Raw genomic sequence first — 17,539 nt, 5'->3', positions numbered from 1 at the left:
TGGACAATCCCTGCCTAATTGGGATTATTTGTGGAGCTCATCTTCTCCAGAGAGCTGACGCTTATTGACAGATAATCCATTCTGTACAGAAAACCCGTGATTAATTGCTTCCTCTCATTTGGGCTCCAGAGTTTGCTAAGAAACATTTTAAACCCTTGGCAGTCCAGAAGAAAAAGTTGTGGGAGCTGCTGGGAAAGCCAGGGCTGTGCTTGTCCATCCAACAATGACAGGCCTGGAGAGGGGAATCATTGAGAGGAATTAGGTGCAATCCTCACTCACTTTTTTTGGGCCCAAATAGGTGAGAGAGGGAACAGTAATTTATGAGAGAAATGGGTGGTCTGACTTGTCCATTTCGTGAAAGTCAGGAGAACAAGGCAGAAGAAACCACAGGACCTTTTTATTTCCCTTTCTTACATCATAAAAACTCGCTGGGATTTTGGCTGCAGTGTGAATATTCCACGGTTTTCAGGCAGGGAGGTATTTAAAATGTTTAAACAAAAGGGAAAGAGGAGATTTCAGGGAGCTCACCAACAGTGTCGGGGCTGCCTCTGAAATGTCACCTGGGCTCTGCCGTGCCTCTGGTGCATGAATGATTTACAGGAACAGCAGCTCGCAGCTGGGGCTGTCAGATGATCCAGAGCTGTGTTCCAGCCCCCAAAATCTGCTTTTCCCCTCAGCTGCCTGGCAGTCCCCACGCTGAGCGCTTCACCACACCAGGACAGGGCTGGCCATGGGGAGGGGGCTGAATTTGGGCATTTTTTGCAGCTCCGTGTGACCAGGGAACGGCTGGAGCTGTGCCAGGGGAGGTTTAAGTTGGATATCGGGACAATGTTCTGCCCCCAGAGGGTGCTGGTCACAGGGAATGGTCACATTCCCGAGGCTCCAGAGCTCCAGGAGCATTTGGACAAGGCTTTCAGGGTGGGATTTTGGGGTGTCTGTGCAGGACCAGGGGCTGCACTCCACAATCCCTTCCATCCAGGATATTCTGTGGATTATTTTCGCTGGTGAGTTCACAGATGCGTTTCTGTGGACTCTGCACCTCCCAGAGGGGTGATGAAAACTGTTGATGTGTTTTTGTGCTCTCTTCTTCACGCCCTAAATAGCTCTGGCCAGTTTTGCCTCATCTGACTGAAGTGCTGATGGTGCTTGGGCAGCAAATTCTGCCGAGGGAAACTGGTGCAGGCAAAAGCTGAGTCCTGCAACCTCTTGAGAGGACTCCTTGATAAAAGAGGGCAGGGAGGGTCCAGCATCTCCCCGGGAGGAGCTGGGCTTGGTTTCCTGCTCTGCTGGAGCACTCCGTGTTCCTGGTGCTCCGTTCTGGCTATGGAGAGCCCATTTCCCTGCCATGGGAATTCCCTGGATGTTCTCAGCAGCCTCTGGGATTCTTCTGCCCGTGAACAGAGCCATTGTGCCGATCAATCATCCAGTACCACCTTCCAGAAATATTTGCTGAGAGATTTCCTTGTGTTTTGTGTTCTTGCTGGCTTGGGAGGGCTCCTCCTCTGTGCCACCAAAAAGGAGGATGAGCTGGCTTTTCCCCCTTCACCAGTCAATATTTACTCTCCCAGGCAAACTGTTAAAACGCTGCTGCTCTCCCGTTTTTGGTGTTTGTTCCTCCTGCCCCGGAGTCTCCCAAACTGGCAGCTTCTGTTGGTGCAGCAGTGGCCCGTGGGGGTTCCTGAAGATGAGGAATCTCCTCCTCTGAGTTCCAGAGTGTTCCAGCCCCGAGGAGGGCTGCAGTTTGGGAAGGGGAAGCCACAGGACCATTCCTTCCATCCCAAGGTGGAATCTTGAGAGGAAACCACAGGAGCGTTTATTCAATCCCAAATCTTGCACAAAAATCCAGGAGGGAAGGTAACAAGGATGGTCTCCAGCACTTTTTTTTAGCAGTCTTGATAAACAAACTTTGCCAGAGCCCTGTCCAGAAGGATTTTTGGTATGAGCACCACTTGTGTGTAACTTGGAGCTTTATCACTGCAAGTCCTTGGCCTCATTATTTTCAATTAATTTCTATTAATTAAAACATTTCATTTCCCTATTACTGCAATTCCTACGATCCCCAAGAATTTTATTTTTTCTTTCCAGAGAGGAATGACATTTTCTGCCTCTCAGTGCAGCGTTGCCTTTCTGCTTCTCTACCAAGAGATCCTCACTGGCAGAGATCTTCCCTGGCAAACTCTTTGCTTTGTTAAAGTTGTTTGGCTCCAGCAGGAAACTTTTCTCCTCTACTGGTAGGGGAAGGCAGCCTGGTCTTTAATTGCTTTCTGCAGCTTGGCCAAGTGAAATCCATCTCTGTGCCCTCGGAGCTGAAGCCAAAAAAAACCACCCCAGTGGTCCCTTGTGCTGTGTAACTCCTTGCTGAGCCTGACTCCAAGCCTGCCCTGGGATTTAAAACCTCTGGAGGAGGAAGATTTAAAGCTCTTGTGTGCAGGAGGGCTCCACATTGGTTTGGAAGGGTGATTTGCATCACTTTATCTTCATTTAGTTCTGCCTCGGAAAGGGGAAATTGGTTAAAAAAATTGGAAGTTGGGTTGGATATTGGGGACAAATCCTTCCCTGTGAGGGTGGTCCAAATTCCCTGAAGGCAAACTTTGGGCTGCTTCCATCCCTTTGGCCCATGGTCATTTTCAAAGCTTAAGTGGAATTTTTCAGGTGCTTCCAGCTTGGCTTGGTGTGTGATTAATGAGCAATTAGGAGCAGATATAAATAATAGTGAATTTAAGCGTGTATAGACGCTATAATTAAAAGCTCTATTACAGTATTTATTAATATTTCATGATAGATGTCAAAGGTTTCTCTGTCATTCTGTAGGACTGATCTTCCTGGGGAGGGAGCAGCTCTCCTCTGTGTAATTCCAGCAGTGTTTAGGGGATAAAACCCTGTGGGTCTTGATGTGGGATCTGAGCAGCTGCAGCTCTTACCTTGCTGGAAGAGCCTGGATTTCATGGTGCTTTCCTCCTCTAGGGACACTTGGTGTCTTCCCAAAAAGAAATGTCCCCAGGCAGGGCAGAATGGAGCTTGGACTAAAGCCTCGTCCTCACACTCTGGTGAGAAAAAATCCCATTTTTCCCAGTTGCATTTGCATAATATAATATAATATAATATAATATAATATAATATAATATATTATATAATATAATATAATATAATATAATATAATATAATATAATATAATATAATATAATATAATATAATATAATATAATATAATATAATATAATATAATATAATATAATATAATATAATATAATATAATATAATATAATATAATATAATATATAATATATAATATATTTTATATAATATATAATATATAATACCTTATATATTATATATATATTATTATATATATTATATAAATATATTATATTTATAATTATACTAATATACTAACACTATACTATATACTATATAATTATATATAATATATAATATATATATTTGCATATATCTAGATATAAATTTTTAATATATTATATATATATTAAAATATATATATATTATATATATATATATATATAAAAATATATATATATATATATATATATATAGTTTTGGTTATAAAACAAGGACTTCTACATCTTGTTTTAAGAAAAAAAACATGAACAACAACACTTCATGGAGAATTTGTGCCTGCAGACTCGGCTGTGTCCAGAATCACCCCTGACACAGCAAATCCCTGCAGCAAAACCTTTGGCCCCTCCTGCCTTGTGACCAAACCCAGGGGAGCAGAGCACCCCTGGCCCCAAACTCTGCTGGCTCCAAACCCCGGCTGCTGCAGCTGCCTCTGCCCTTAGGAAATGTTTTGGCCGTTTCTGTGTGGATACAGCCCAAAATAAACCCTGACATGCTGCCTTCACCCCAAAAACCCGCTGTGTGTCCTGTGACAGCCACCCAGCCCCACATCCCAGGGGCTTTGGGGAGGCCTTTGCACAGGGGCAGTGTTGGGAGGGAAACATCTTGTGTTATTTTCTGTTTTTCTACTTATTTTCTATTTTTCTATTTTCAGGGATTGTCCCCAAAACCTGCAGCAGGTGGTGATAAAAAAGAGCTTTTTATGCGTCACCTTCTCTCTTCCCAGAGCTCTCCCTTGTGTTTGGGTCGTGCCAGCCCCATCCCAGCGTTTTCTGCACCAAAATCTCACCAAAATCATCCACCCTGGAGGTGGATGAGGATTTGGATTGCTGGGTGAAGGTGTGTTCCTTTTGTATTTTTTTATAAATAATTTATTTTATTTATATATTTTTATTATTTTTCAGAGGGGAGGGTTGCTCCTAATCACAGCTCCTTTGGGTTATCAGTCGAAATATCGGCTGTTCCCCTTTTTTTTCTTCCATTTCTGAGTCTTTCTGAGCCTCTTCAGGAGTTCTGGGGGTCTGGAAAGGTTTTTCTCCATCCCCCAGTGACCCAGCTGGGAACAATGCAGAGCTCCCAGAGCTGTGCCAGGAGCTGAGCTTGCCTTCCCCCCGAGTCTCTCCAGGCTGACTTTTAGTCAGTTTACAATTAATTCTTTTGGAGAAAAATACAATTAAAGCTGCCATTGTGGCTTCTAAGAACTGTTGATAGAAAATCAGCCCTTTTACAGGCTGGTATTCTGGGACAAATCCCCCAGGGAAAGGGAAAAATGCGGCTGTGTCATGTCAGGGTTCAAAATACGGGTTCAAAATAACCCAGAAATGGTTTTGCTTCCACTTTGCCTCCAGTTGTGAGTCAGGGATGAGCTGATTCTGAGCCCTTGTTTTCCTGCTGGTGCTGTGTGATTATCCCAATTAAATCCTGACATCAGTGCAGGTCAGGATGGAATTATTGGGGCTCCTTTGGAGCTCAGGGAGCAGAGGGACTTTCCTGACGGGGATTTCAGAAAGCCTTCCCCCAAAATCCCTGTTGTTTGAATTCCTGAAGTGAATGGCACTCAGAGTGTTTGCTTTTCAAGTCCATCTTGCACTGTGGAATATCAAATGCACCAGTTGTTGCCATTATTGTCAATATTTAGGATAAATCTGGTCAAAGAACTGAGGAGCAGCTGATCTTCATAAAGCTCTGGCCTCTCTTCAAAAATGTGATTATTTCAAATAAACATTAAGAAAAGGTGAAGTCTTTGGAGCCAGAGGTTAAGGGTTAATCTGGGAATGGTTGAAGGGCTGAAGTCCCAGAAGGAGGTCAGGGTTTTGCTTATTTTTAACAGCTTGGCACGGTTGGGATCTGTGTCTGTCGGCCAAGGGTGATTTGGGGCTGGAAATGGGAAATTGTGGTGGCTGTGGTGTGGGGCAGCGAGGGGGGGAGAGGTCTGGGGCCCTTTTTGTGGGGTTGAGAACAGGACATGCCCCTCTCAGGGCTGCTGGGCTCTCTGGTTTGTAGCTCAGGCTTTAGGCAATTCCTGCTGGACCACAGCTGTTGGATTTGGGGGGTTTTGTGCGTGTTTTTGGATTTGTTTTATTGTTTTTTTCTGACCTAGCTGCATCCATCCAGCGCTGGTGGATCCCTCAGCAGGGGAAATTTGGCAGCAGTTTCCTTTTCCACCGGCACCTGTGAGAGCTCCGTGCTTTGCTCCCAGGAAGGGTTAAAGCCCTTGAGAACCTTTCTGAGCTGAATTACCTGGAGCTTGTGAGGAGCAGGATGGCCCAGACAGATGTGTTGGCATGGCAACAGCTCCAAGGAAACGCTGCTGCCAAAGGGGAGCCTCAGCCCTGCCCTGCCCGTGCCCCAGCTCCTGCTGGCAGGCCCTGATTAGTGGGAATTATTAATTATCCCTCCAGTGACGCCAGCAGGGCGAACGAGGCTCGGCTGCTAATTTGCTGCGTTAATGATGATGTTCTCCCGCTCTGGCTCGAGGGGAAGGGGGAGTTAAAGGCACGTTTTCTGTGGGTTTGTTCCCCTCTTCACCCCACCCAGCGCTTGGGAGCCCAGGAAAAGGGAATTCCTGAGCTCTGCCACTGCGCTCAGGGCTCTGAGGGTAGCCCAGTTTGATGGGGAAGTTGGGAACTGGTGCTTGAGGGATGCTGGGCTCTCATTTTCCAGCTTCAGGAATTGTTCTGAGCGGAGGGCTGGGCCTTTGTGGGTATTTAGAGTTCCTCACCTGCTGTTTTCTGGGTGTTCTGGTTTGCTGAAGGAGAGGACTCGGCTCCTGCAGGGTTCTTTGCCATGAACAGGAGCTCTTTGGTGAAGTTTAAACTCCCAATTCCCCAGACCAGGAGCTTCTCCAAGTGACCAAGTTGCAAACTGTTAATTTTGAGCAGAGCAGCCTGCCCTGGAATGGGGGCAGGAACAGGAAAATGTCACTTTTGCTCCTTTCTGAGAGGTTTTTCCCTGTGTAATCCGTGCATGACAGCACCTGAGCTGAGCAATGGTGCTTTCAAAGAGACAGAGAAGCTCGGGGTGTTTATTTTTGGATAAATACCTATTATATACCATTTTGGTGGGAGCTGGTGGTCCTGGAGAAGGCTGCCGTGCTCTGATGAAGCGTTTTCCATGGAAACAGCCACTTTGCCTCCCAGGCTCCGAGCACAGGGGGAGGCAGACCCAGGTGATTCAGCCCCTGCTGTCATTTCCCCTCTTGACGTCAGCTCTGCTCTCCAGCAGGGAGTTCTGGACTCCCAAAATGTGCCTGGGCTTGGCAGGGCACTCTCAGCTCAGTAAATGTCCATCTGGGGGTATTCTGGGAACAAACCTCCCATTAGCTCCCTGTGTCTGAGTGGTTTTGCTGCTGCTCTGCAAACCAACCCCGCACGGATCTTTATCAAAACCCCGCCGCCTTTATTTGCTGATAAGTCACCCCAGCAGGGGCTGCCACATAAAATCACATTGTGGCATTTCCCTGGCAGGAAAGCACCACTTTTAGGGACCTTTTTGAGCAGAGAGATCTCTCCTGAAAGCCCCATGTTGAAACTCAGGGAACACTGAGTGACAGCTCTGGGGAAAATGGAGCCTTCCAGGGAGGGATGGTGGATTAGAAACTCTGGGAAAATGGGCAGGTAGAACTTTTAAAATGAGATAAAAGGGGGATAAAACCTGCTGTAGCCTCATCCTTGTATTCCTGAGCGTGTGGGCTGAGTGCCCATGAGTTCCTTTTGGGATTCCCTGTGATGGGATGGTTCCTTAGGGCACCCTGCTGGTGTCTCTGTGGTTATCCTGGCACCAGGGGGGATGTGTGAGGTTTGAATGTGCTTTTTGGGGCTCTCAGGGCTCAGTTTCTCAGTCTTCACCCCCCACCCAGGGTTTATTTCACCCCCAGGGTAGCTGCTTGTCCTTTGTAAGATTTGTGGGGTTCTAACAGCAGGCACAGATTTCCTGTGGTTATTAAATTATTGGCACTGGGTGGAATTCTCTGCTGCTGGAGCTGCAGGTATGATTTTTAATCAGGGGCCATTTCTTTTAAATTAGAGGATGTTCCTGCCTAGGTTTCAGTTTCTACTCAGTCTTGTGGTTTTACACTCAGAATAACCTCAAATTTCTTCATTTGCCTGAGTGTCTGGGCTTTTCCACAATTTACTTTTTGTTCTGCTGATTTTTAGCCACTGAGAATCAGGATAACCTGTCCAGAATCAGATGAATATCAGGTTTAGTCCGCACAGAGCCTGTTCCTTTAGCCTTGCAAACCTCAGCCAGTGGCACTGAGTTATTCTCTGTACCTCGAGGTGCAAGCAATGGAATCCTCAAAGCACTGGGGGCAGAATTTCCCATATTTCTCCATTCATTTCCCTGATCCTTATCCCTTTGAGGGTTTGCCTCAAATTCACAGCTGATGCCCTGTGGGAGTCACCCAAGAAGAAGTTCCTTTTCATCCCATTTCAAAGGAGCTCTCTGCCATCTGACCTCCCCTCCAATGCAATATTCCCACTGGAAAATCACCTGAATCAGCAAAACCCTCTGCTGGCTGAGCCTGCAATTCTTTCCCCACAGTGACCTGCTTGGCCACCTTCCCATCAGGGTGAGGGCTGCAGAGTTTATGCCTCGTTTTCCAGCCTTGCACTTTGCCCAGCAGTGGAGGGAGAAAGGGAGGAGAATTAATTCCTGCTCTTATTTTATATTCACTCTGACATATCCCTCAATTTTAGGATTGTCCAAGCCAGCTCAGCAGCAGGGCTGTGTGAACTGAATTCAGGCACGTTTTTAAGGCTCCTTTTGGATTTCTCAGTCCTGCTCAGCAGCAGAGCTGTGTACACTGAATTCAGGAATAATTTTAGGGTTCCTTTTGGCTCTCCCAGCCCTGCTCAGCAGCAGAGCTGTGTACACTGAATTCAGACAAAATTTTAGGGTTCCTTTTGGCTCTCCCAGCCCTGCAGGGCTCTGTGCACGAGCTCAGCCCGGGTTCCAGAGCTGCTGCTGCGTTTTGTCCCCGCGCTGTCCCCGCAGTGTGACCCGTGCTGGTGGCAGTGGCTGATCCCAGTGCCAGGGACTGCCACCAGCCCTGCCACAGCTGTGCTGGCCCCGAGCCCGCGGGGAAATGCTGGGAAATGCAGGATTTACAGGCTCTGAGCCGGGCCAGGGGGAGGGAGGCTTTCTCCTGTCTCCACCGGGATAAGGATGGCTTAGCCTGAGCCTTTGGGGCAGCAGGGATGGAGGAGTGTCCTGCAGACAGCTTGGGAGTTCAGCTGAGGTCTCCTGAACGTGTCACCTTCTCTGCCTCGCTGTGCCTGCCAGCAGGGATGGACTGGGAGCGTGTGAGGGCGACTGGGGCCATTTCCCTGTGCCCATGTCCTGTTTGTGGGGACAGGACAGTGACAGTCTGCAGCTCCTCTCACCCTGGGAGGGGTTTGTGGCATTTCCCCTGTGCCCATGTCCTGTTTGTGGGGACAGGACAGTGACAGTCTGCAGCTCCTCTCACCCTAAGGTGGGGTTTGTGGTGTTTCCCTTCCTCATGTCCTGTTTGTGGGGACAGCCAAGTGTCACCCCATGGCCCTGCTGATGTCCCTGGCTGGGCAGGACGTGCAGGCACCTCAGCCTTGGTGCTGCCCAGGCTCTCTGGGGGGTTTGGGAGCAGCAGAGGATCGGGATCAGGGGGAAGCAGCCACAGCAGCGCCGGCACCTGGCCCAGAGCAGAGGCTGGAGGCTCCTGGGGGACACGGGAGGTGACAGGGCAGGTGCTCAGAGCTGTCACACACATCCTGCTGAAAGGGTTTTGTGTCCCTGTGGGTCACAAGAACCCCTTGGGGCGGCTGTTTGGGGCTGAGTCACCACCTAAAAGCAGTTTTGGGGTGGGGGAACAGGTGAATCCACTGGTTCTCCACTAACTTTTGCATTTTACCTCCAAACATCAGATCCTGGCATCAGCAGGAACCACGAGGGTCACAGAAATGTCACCAGTGGTGTTAAAACAAGGGCTGCTAAGGATTTTTCCGCTGGTTTTTGATCTCATTTTAATTAATTTTGAATGAGCCTTCCATTGATGAAAGTGCAAAGTGCTGTGCCAGTCCTGTGGTGCCAAATCTTTCCAAATTCGTATTTGGCAAAAAAAAAAGTCAGTGGTACCAACAACCCCAAGTGTGCCAGAACCATGGGAAACAAACCTCAGTCTAGAAAATCCAGTGACTGCAGCAGACATGAACTGTTCTGGTGCCTCAGAGAGAAAATAACCTGACCCTAATGAAGACAGGAGTGGCAGGCGCTGCTTTAGCTCACTAGAAATTTAAAAAATGAAATGCACATATTCTTTATTTTGTATTAATACACTGTAACTGCTTTACAGAGTCCAGCAGATCAGTTGCATGTAAATACTACAGATGAACTTGCCAAACTGGAGCTCACAAAACTAGTGCATTTATCCCAAAGCAGAGACTAAACCCTCTAAATCCTTAAAAAAATACATTAAAGAACATACCACACACACACATATTGCACTTTTCTCCGTATGAAATTTGTACCCCATATACATCACACCAAAGTCTCTTCAAAGGAGGCTGTAGTACAAGATAATAAAGCTAATAATTACTCTAACAGTAGTGTACACAGTTCTCTAATGTTAGAACAGAACAGATTGGAACAAAAAAAGCCACTTCAAAGGAGTAGGAAGTGGTGCCCAATGGATCCTCTCTGTATGAGAAGGCTTCAGAAGCCTTTTAGTCCTAATTGGCTTAAAGGAAATTACATGAAATGTTAAATATGCTTTTGGCTGAGGGGAAAGAGTCAGTCTAAACTACATTAAAAAATCCTGCAGCTTCCCCCTGCCCAGCACTGCAAAGCTCAGAGGAGCTCAGAGCGGTTGGCACATCCTGAAAAATGCATTGCAGAACTCCAGAACGGAATTATTTTTATCTTTCGAGTCCTGCAACGTGCAGGATCCTGGAGCTGGATGGGGAAGGAAGTGGTTATTGTTCTGGCAGTCCCCCAGCAGCACTGGGGCTGTCCTGGAAGCAGCTCTCACTGCCCAGAGTGCCTGGACAGACTGCACATTCCAGAGCGTGTGGGTGATGCTGTGGGGTGGGGAAGGAGGAGTGAAAGGACAGGACTCGGTTTCCTCTTTGTTCCTGCCCTGTTCTGCTGCAGTTTTTGTCAGGCTGTTTCCCTTCAGGTGTCGCTGGGTTTGTGTTCCACTGTGTTAGACATTTGAAGGGAAACCACACAACAAAAACCTTTTCTCTCAGAGCTTTCTGGCCACCTTTCTCTCGTGATCCCTGTTCCTTAAACTCCTTTTTGCTGCTGCCTTGAGAATCCCTGATAGCAGAGGTAGAAGCTGAGCACTTTTGGGCTGGGCCAGTGCCGGAGCAGGCTCCAGAGACCAGGAGTTGTCTCTATCTGAGCACACAGGGACCAGCTGCCTTCTGTCACCTGTTCAACCCTCCTGCCCTTCACACACAGCAGCTGAACTCCTCCTCTTCCACGTTTTAATGTGCTCTTATTGCTGTACACGCTGATCATCCACCTCCCTCCAGCCTCGGCATTTGCAGTACCAAAGCCCAAACCTTGCAGCAAACTCTGCTGTGATCAGCACAGCTCCTCTGCCTCTTTGTGCTTTGATGAAGCTGCAATTGTGCTTAAAGTCTGCTCAGGGAAAGGCTGGCCTGGCCCACGACACTTGAGGCTCAGAGACAAACCCCAAACTGGAGCTCTCATCCTCCTGCAGCTCCCTGAGCCGTCCCCCTCCTATGACTCGGATTTCACGTCTGGAAAGTTCTGGAGACGAAGCTCCAGCTGGAGCCGGAGCAATCCCTTGAAATGGTCGAGACATCAACAGTTTGATGCTGAAATATTGCTGTGATACTTTCAGTGTCCTATATACACGAGCCATTCAAACACTAAGAAAGTTAAACATGTCCCACATGGTGGGACGTGTGCTCTGAAGGGACTTTGGCCACAGCAGGGATATAAATGGGGTATTGTCTACTTTCTTCAGAAAAAAGCATATAGGCTGATAAAGAACTGAAAAAGGCACAGCACTATCACTTCACAGGGGTGTTTTTTTTACTTTTTATAAGCTCATTGTTTTGTTTTTTTTAACCCTTAAAAGTTCTAAAACCCTAAATAACTGTCCAAATATACAAAGCTCAAGAAACCACCAGCAACACATACTGCAAATTCAAAACACAGTTTTGTTTGCTTGTTGTTTTTTTTTTTCTAAAAATGCAACCCAGGGACAGGTGGATCCTTTTCAGCGAGAACTTCTCCAGGACAGAGCCCTCCTGGCAAAAGGGGGTGATTTTAAAAGCCACCCAGGTGGATTTTTTATTTATCAATGTAAGTTCCTGCAGCTCTTGCTGTCTCTCTCATGGCTCTCTTACCTTCTGGCTCTGTTGGCTCACCCTTGATCCCCACCCAGAGGTCTCTCCACACAGTCCCAGGTTTCTTTTGACAAAGTCAAGCTGTCCCTTGCTCCAGAGTCCTTCAGCAGCCAGTGAAGAGCTCCTTGGCAGGCTTGGGAAATCCCATTCAGGTGCCAGCAGGAGGAAGTGGTGGCTGCCTGAGACGCTCAGGGCTGGCCACGGAGTAGTTCCAGACCAGGAGCTCAACCAAAGTGCAACTTCCCATGAACTCCACCTGGTGCTCCTGTTCTCCAGATGATTTCAGTTGCCATCAGCGCAGACCCAAATCCACCCTGAATTTCCATGGAAACTATTGCTTTTATTGCCAAGAAGTATGATAAGTGTGCACTCACTCTCCTCTCTCCAAGTGCATGTTGGATGAATGCTGATAAACTCCCCAAATTTTTTTAGAAGGGGTTATTTCCTTCCTCTGAAATTCACCTTTTTTGCCTCCTTCTACGCAGACTTTGTGGGATGAAGCTGCACTCCCTGTTCTCCAGCCCCTGCCACTGGGGCCAAACACCTCCTGCTTTATTTTAACTGTTTTTCTTCCAGCCAGGTGGATTTTTAATTCCCCTGTCGATTCAAGAGTCGAAAAACTACCATGAATTGCGGGGTTTGGGGGGGGAAATTAGGAACAGAAAATAAAAATAAAAATAAAAATAAACCAACCAAAAATTCACATGCTTCTCTATTTGTCCTTCCAGCCTGCCCTGGCTGCTAATTGACCAGGACGTAGCCGCCGTGCTGGGGATCCACAGCCTCCATCATCTCACAGTCGAAGAGTCCGGGCAGTTCTGGCAGGGGCAGGGACTCGTAGCCGGGCTGTGCCTCGGCAGAGCCGCTCTCAGAGCTCGTGGGGAGGCGGCACTGCTCGGCAGAGGGGACCCCAGGCACGTCACAAGTCTGGAAGGGGAACTGCAGGGGCTGTGCTGGCTGTCCCTGCCCCGGGGGGGACAGCCGGGACGGGCTGGGGGGCAGCGGCTCCAGCTGCACCTTGGGGAACTGCCTGAGGAAGGGCTCGAAGCGCAGCTGCCCCGAGGAGGGCTCCAGCACGGGGCTCAGGGGCTGCTGCAGGCTGAACTGGGCTGGCTGCTGCTGCTGCTGCTGCTGCTCCTGCTGCTGCTGCTGCTGCTGGGGCTGGGGCTGGGGCTGGGGCTGCAGCTCCTCCGGGCAGGGCAGGGGCAGCGGGCTGGCGCGGGGGTACGAGCTCTCGGCTATCTGCATCTGGTTAAAGTAGGCCTGCAGCTGGGACTGCTTCTGCAGGAACAGCCTCTTCTGGTGCAGCCTGCAGCCAGGACAGAAAAACAGATATTTTTGGCCATTTGGACCACTCACACAGGAAAATCCCCGGGCAATCCTGCTCCTTAACTTCTGCGGCACATCAAAGTTATCACCTTTCAACGTTATCACACATCTCCTTTGGTAACTTTAGTGAGTTTCTCAGCTAAGCCTGTGCATTGTTTAATTCAGTTTGTTAAGAATGAGACCCATTGTGTTTGTATTTTAAAGCCTGCTGTTCACTGCTCTGGGGAATTTGGGAGCTGAAGATCAGGCAGAGAAATTTGTAAACACATGGCAGGACTTGTTCTTGCTTTTCAAAGTTTTGAAGTGAAGCTTTCCTTTTTTCAGATCATTTCTAAATGGACAAAGAGAGTTCCAGTTCTTTAATTACCCTTCAGAATAATTCCTCTGCATAATTTGGGGGATTCTCACCTGTGCTCCTGGAGCTGCTGTTCCAGACTCCGGGGCAGTTCTTTGCAGTAGAGCTGGCAAGTGTTCTGAGCTTTGGAGAGCAGAGTGGGCTTCTGCAAGGGAAGCAGAGCTGGTTTAAATGTTATTTGATTTAATGAATTAGTCCAGAAAGCAAGAGAAAGTTTTTCTACCCCTGTAACTGCCCAGCTGTCCACAGAGCCACTCCCTAAAGCCACAATGCTGCCCATTGGCTTCTAACCCTTAGACAATATTTTTGCAGGAGAGATTGTGCCATAAAAATCCACGGAAAGCTTTCTTCCCAAGCGGAAGAAGCTGCAAGCTGGAAAACTGGAGAAATTCCAGTTTTTTATAAACTAAAAGTGTAGGAAAATGGGTTTGAAATAAAGGGGGTGTGGAAGAGGAAGGCCCAGGGGGTGAAGTGGCTCCTCAGGTGCTGATGCAGAACCTTCATGGGATGTTCCAGCAATAATCTGCATTCAGCAGCAGTTATTAAACACCGCCAGGCTGAGGAGGGAAAAAGCAAGAATGCACTTTCTGCATAATTAGGGTCAGTGCCTGACACCAGAAAAACACAGTTCAATTCCCAGCTCAGCTGCTCTGTGCTCATTTACCCCCTGAGAGCTTGTGCTGGGCCCGGGCAGGGCAGGGCAGGGCTACCTGCAGCCGGTGTTTCAGGTACTGCGTCTCCAAGCTCTGCCGACGGGATAACAGCGGGGGGTGTGCACTGCTGGGAAAAGCAGCTGGAGCCTCCTGCTGCTGCTGCTGCTGGGAGCCTTCCTCCTGCAGAGGGAAGAGGAAGAAGCTGCATGCCCAGAGAAGGCTCTCTTAACCCTTTCTTTAAGGATTTTCCCTGCCAGAGGCTCCACGGTTGCCGCGTTCCCGTTCCGCTCCAAACGACTCACTGGGAGCTCTTTAATGTCTCACTCTGAAAATCGGGCCGGGAGCACTTCTTGCAATTATACCTCCACCAAGAAAAGGTGTTACTGGCCTTTGCTAAATCCAAAACATCCTTCAGATTGAAAGCAATGACTGCTGGGTTTGGGAAGCTGACAGAGACACTCACTGACAGCAAATTCTCCAGTCTGGGGAAGGCAGAAAGGAGAACAGGGAATTTAATCTATCAATTAGCTCTTCCCAGGTCTGCACACCACCTCATCCTCTCCTGATCTGTCCCAAAGCTTTAAGATGGAGCTCGATTTCTGCTTTTAGTACCTGTGCAGGGCTGTTAATGAGGTCCTGCAGCTGGCTGGCAGCTGATGTCAGAGAAGGCTCTTCCTCTGATCCCATTTGTTCATACAGCAGCTGGACTTTGTTCAGCTCCAGGATTCCTTTGGCTCGTGCCAGGTTCTGGAGGTGCTGCCTAAATGCTACAATTCCTGGAGAGGAGACAAACAGAAAAAAAAACAAACCAAAAAACCCTTTGTCAGAACAATTTGATTTTCTGCACAGGAGATTTGGATTTTAGCACAGGAGATAAGCTGATAACCGAGCCACAGCTGAGCGTGGAGGGCACTCCCTGCTGTGCCTGGCTGTCATGACTGCCAGAGCAGATTCAAACACAGAATTGTCACTGAACACACCAATCCCTGCTGCAGAGGAGTTACCTTGGGTGAGGGAGGTGTCGGAGGCCCTGCGGCCCTCGCGGAAGCTGACGGGGGAGCGGTTGTGAGCCTCTCGTTTTTGGGAGCTCAGGGCCTGCATGGCTGGGTTGGCAGGTCGGAGCCCCAGGAAAGGGGAAGCCACTCGTGGGGCCTGCTGGCTGCTCAGCACCATCTCCTTCAGGGAAGGGGTCTCTCCCAGGAATTTGAGATCCCTCTGGATGGAGCCCATGTCGTACTCGGAGTCGATGCTGCTCAGGGAGGAGTTCTCATCCAAGGAATAGACTTTCCCTGGGACAAAAAAAAACAACAAAAACCAGGATAAAAGTGGGAATCAGTGCCACTGACTCCAGCCACTCCTGCCAACAGTGGCTGTCTTACAGTGAACAGTCAAAAAAAACCCCAGATCTGACAAAGGAATTGTCAAGTAAAACCAGCAGTGCAATAATGGGGATTTGCTACTGCTTTTTGCAGTCAGACACTCTGCAGATGTTCACTGGCCTGTCTGGAAAGTGTTTAGGGCTTTTTTTTTTGCCCACAGATAATCCTGTGGCAGTACAATCCAGTTTTGTACAGACAAAACTGCAGTCTTGGTCACCTCACTGGTGTTGGGAGTCCAGGGGGTTTTATTTCCCCACCATTGTCTGCCAGCTCCTCTTTAGGGGATGAATGATTTGGGGATATTCAGTTGAAAAAGCAGCCAGTTTTGCCAGATTTTCCAGTCTTGTTGGGGTTGTACATGGGTTTAATCACCTGTAAATTTGCTGCTCTGATTTTATACTGTTCTCAACAGCAGATTTTGGGGCATTTTGTGGTATTGGGGCATTTTATGGTTTGTTCCCTTTGTCCTTTCCAGCAATACAAACTGTCTGGCACTCATCACTCATAAAACCTCACGTTTTCCATCACCAGCTGGTCAGACTGAGGGAGAAATCGAGCTTTGAGCTGAGCTGTGTACCTGAGCCTGGCACCATCACCAGCTGGTTGGTGACCTCAGCCAGGGTGTGCCGCCTCTTCCCGCCTCGAGCTGCCTGCAGGGCGGCGAAGGCCTGCGCTGGGTCCTCCTCTGCCTCTCCTTCTGCCTCTATTCCTTCGTCAATCGAGGTTTCCATCATGCTGGAGGGCAGGGATTGGCATCCTTTCCTCATCCCCACGGGAGGCACGGGGTCCAGCAGGCAGCCGTTCACCTGGGCCACAGCGACAGGGGACAGCTTTGGTTTGTGCCCAAGGAATCGCCCCCAAAAGCAGGAAATCCCTGGCCTGAAGGCATTTGACCTCTGCTGAGTTAAGTAAGACTTGTCATGGACAATTCTTAATTTCCTGTTTACATCCCCTTAACACTCAATTCCCTAAAATTAAATATTCTCATTCCCACAGTTCTGTGCTCTCTCCAGGGCTGGGTTTATTTTTTTTTTTTTTTTTTTTGGTTTTTCTTTTTGTTTTTTCTTTTATGGGGGGAGGGTTTGAGTTATTAAAAACTTTGCCAGCTTAGTCACAACTATAAAATATTTATGGAATGTGCAATTCTGCTGTTCCCCCCTTTCCTATACCTACTGTGCTCATTTATCACACTCAGATAAACACCAGGGAAGAAAAAACCCAGCCTTGTATTTCATCCTCGCAGGGCTGTGCTCAGGAATAACTCCATAAATGCACCTTTTTCCAGCACGAGTCCACTTGATTAATGTTGTTCCCCTGCAAACACAGGTTGCCTGGAGAAGCTGTGGAATCTCCCTCCTTGGATTTTACCCAGCCTGATAAAGCCCTGAGCAGCCTCCCACAGCTCTGGATCCTTTAGAGGCACCTCCCCAACCTAAACTGCTCCTAGGATTTTAATTCTGGTTTTATTCTCCAAGCCAGTTTGCTTGGACTTTTTTCTAGTTCTAAAGAATTATACTAATTCTTTGCTGTATGAAATTATTTGGGTTTTAGGCAAAAATATTATTTATATATTTTCATTTTTACATCAACTTCTATTATCAACATTTCTATTCTTTCTCTTATTTTTAATTTATAAATATTCCTGTGTCCTGCAGCTTTTGGAGGCTCTGTCCTGCTGCACAAACAGGTTCACACTGGGTAAAACAGGGATGGAAAAAACACAGTCCTTTACCACAAAACCTGGAGCTGCTGCAGCTGATTTTATGTAAAGCCATTTTATGTGAGCCATTCCTGAATTCTCCTCCAAGTTCTTTGCTGTTTTGAAAAGGAGGAGTGTTTGGAAAAGAGGTTTCACTGCACGGACAGCAACCCTTAACAAATGGTCTCGAGGCAGAACTGTATGGTAGGAAAATATCAAGAAACAGCTATAAATGGTTTAAACAGCAGGAAAATGAGGATTCCTGCACAGGAAAACCCTGGCTCTGCTGCCTCTGCTTCGACTGAGTGGATTTTACCTCTGAATTTAATTTCTTGCACACCTTCCCTCCCATCTGGGAGTTTTCCACTCAAAAGCCTGGCACTGATCTGGCAGAAAGGAAGAGTAGAACTG

General features: G+C 48.0%; 1 protein-coding gene and 1 long non-coding RNA gene across 4 annotated transcripts in view; one reads left to right on the top strand and one right to left on the bottom strand.

The window, feature by feature from the left end:
- Nucleotides 1-1,281: 1,281 nt before the first annotated feature.
- LOC131588314 (uncharacterized) lies at nt 1,282-4,180 on the top strand. 2 transcript variants are annotated; one of them, XR_009279552.1, is made up of 3 exons: nt 1,282-1,854; nt 2,965-3,047; nt 4,009-4,180. It is a non-coding gene; the product is annotated as an uncharacterized LOC131588314 (long non-coding RNA). The 2 variants fall into 2 exon arrangements; XR_009279553.1 differs by lacking the exon at nt 1,282-1,854 and adding an exon at nt 2,098-2,456.
- Nucleotides 4,181-9,632: 5,452 nt separating this feature from the next.
- SIK2 (salt inducible kinase 2) overlaps nt 9,633-17,539 on the bottom strand; it is a 31,113-nt gene continuing 23,206 nt past the window's right edge. The window contains exons 10-15 of one of the 2 annotated variants that reach the window (XM_058856857.1): nt 16,007-16,235; nt 15,055-15,339; nt 14,663-14,826; nt 14,108-14,230; nt 13,451-13,542; nt 9,633-13,022 (exon numbers count right to left, since the gene is read on the bottom strand). In XM_058856857.1, coding sequence (XP_058712840.1) covers nt 12,455-13,022; nt 13,451-13,542; nt 14,108-14,230; nt 14,663-14,826; nt 15,055-15,339; nt 16,007-16,235 — 1,461 coding nt within the window. In that variant the 3' untranslated portion in view covers nt 9,633-12,454. The remainder of the gene's footprint in view (nt 13,023-13,450; nt 13,543-14,107; nt 14,231-14,662; nt 14,827-15,054; nt 15,340-16,006; nt 16,236-17,539) is intronic. The other variant, XM_058856858.1, reaches the window with a different exon arrangement.

This window comes from Poecile atricapillus, chromosome 25 (genome assembly GCF_030490865.1).
Source record: "Poecile atricapillus isolate bPoeAtr1 chromosome 25, bPoeAtr1.hap1, whole genome shotgun sequence".
In the NCBI taxonomy this organism is placed as follows: domain Eukaryota; kingdom Metazoa; phylum Chordata; class Aves; order Passeriformes; family Paridae; genus Poecile; species Poecile atricapillus.
This window is presented reverse-complemented; position numbering and strand designations above follow the sequence as displayed.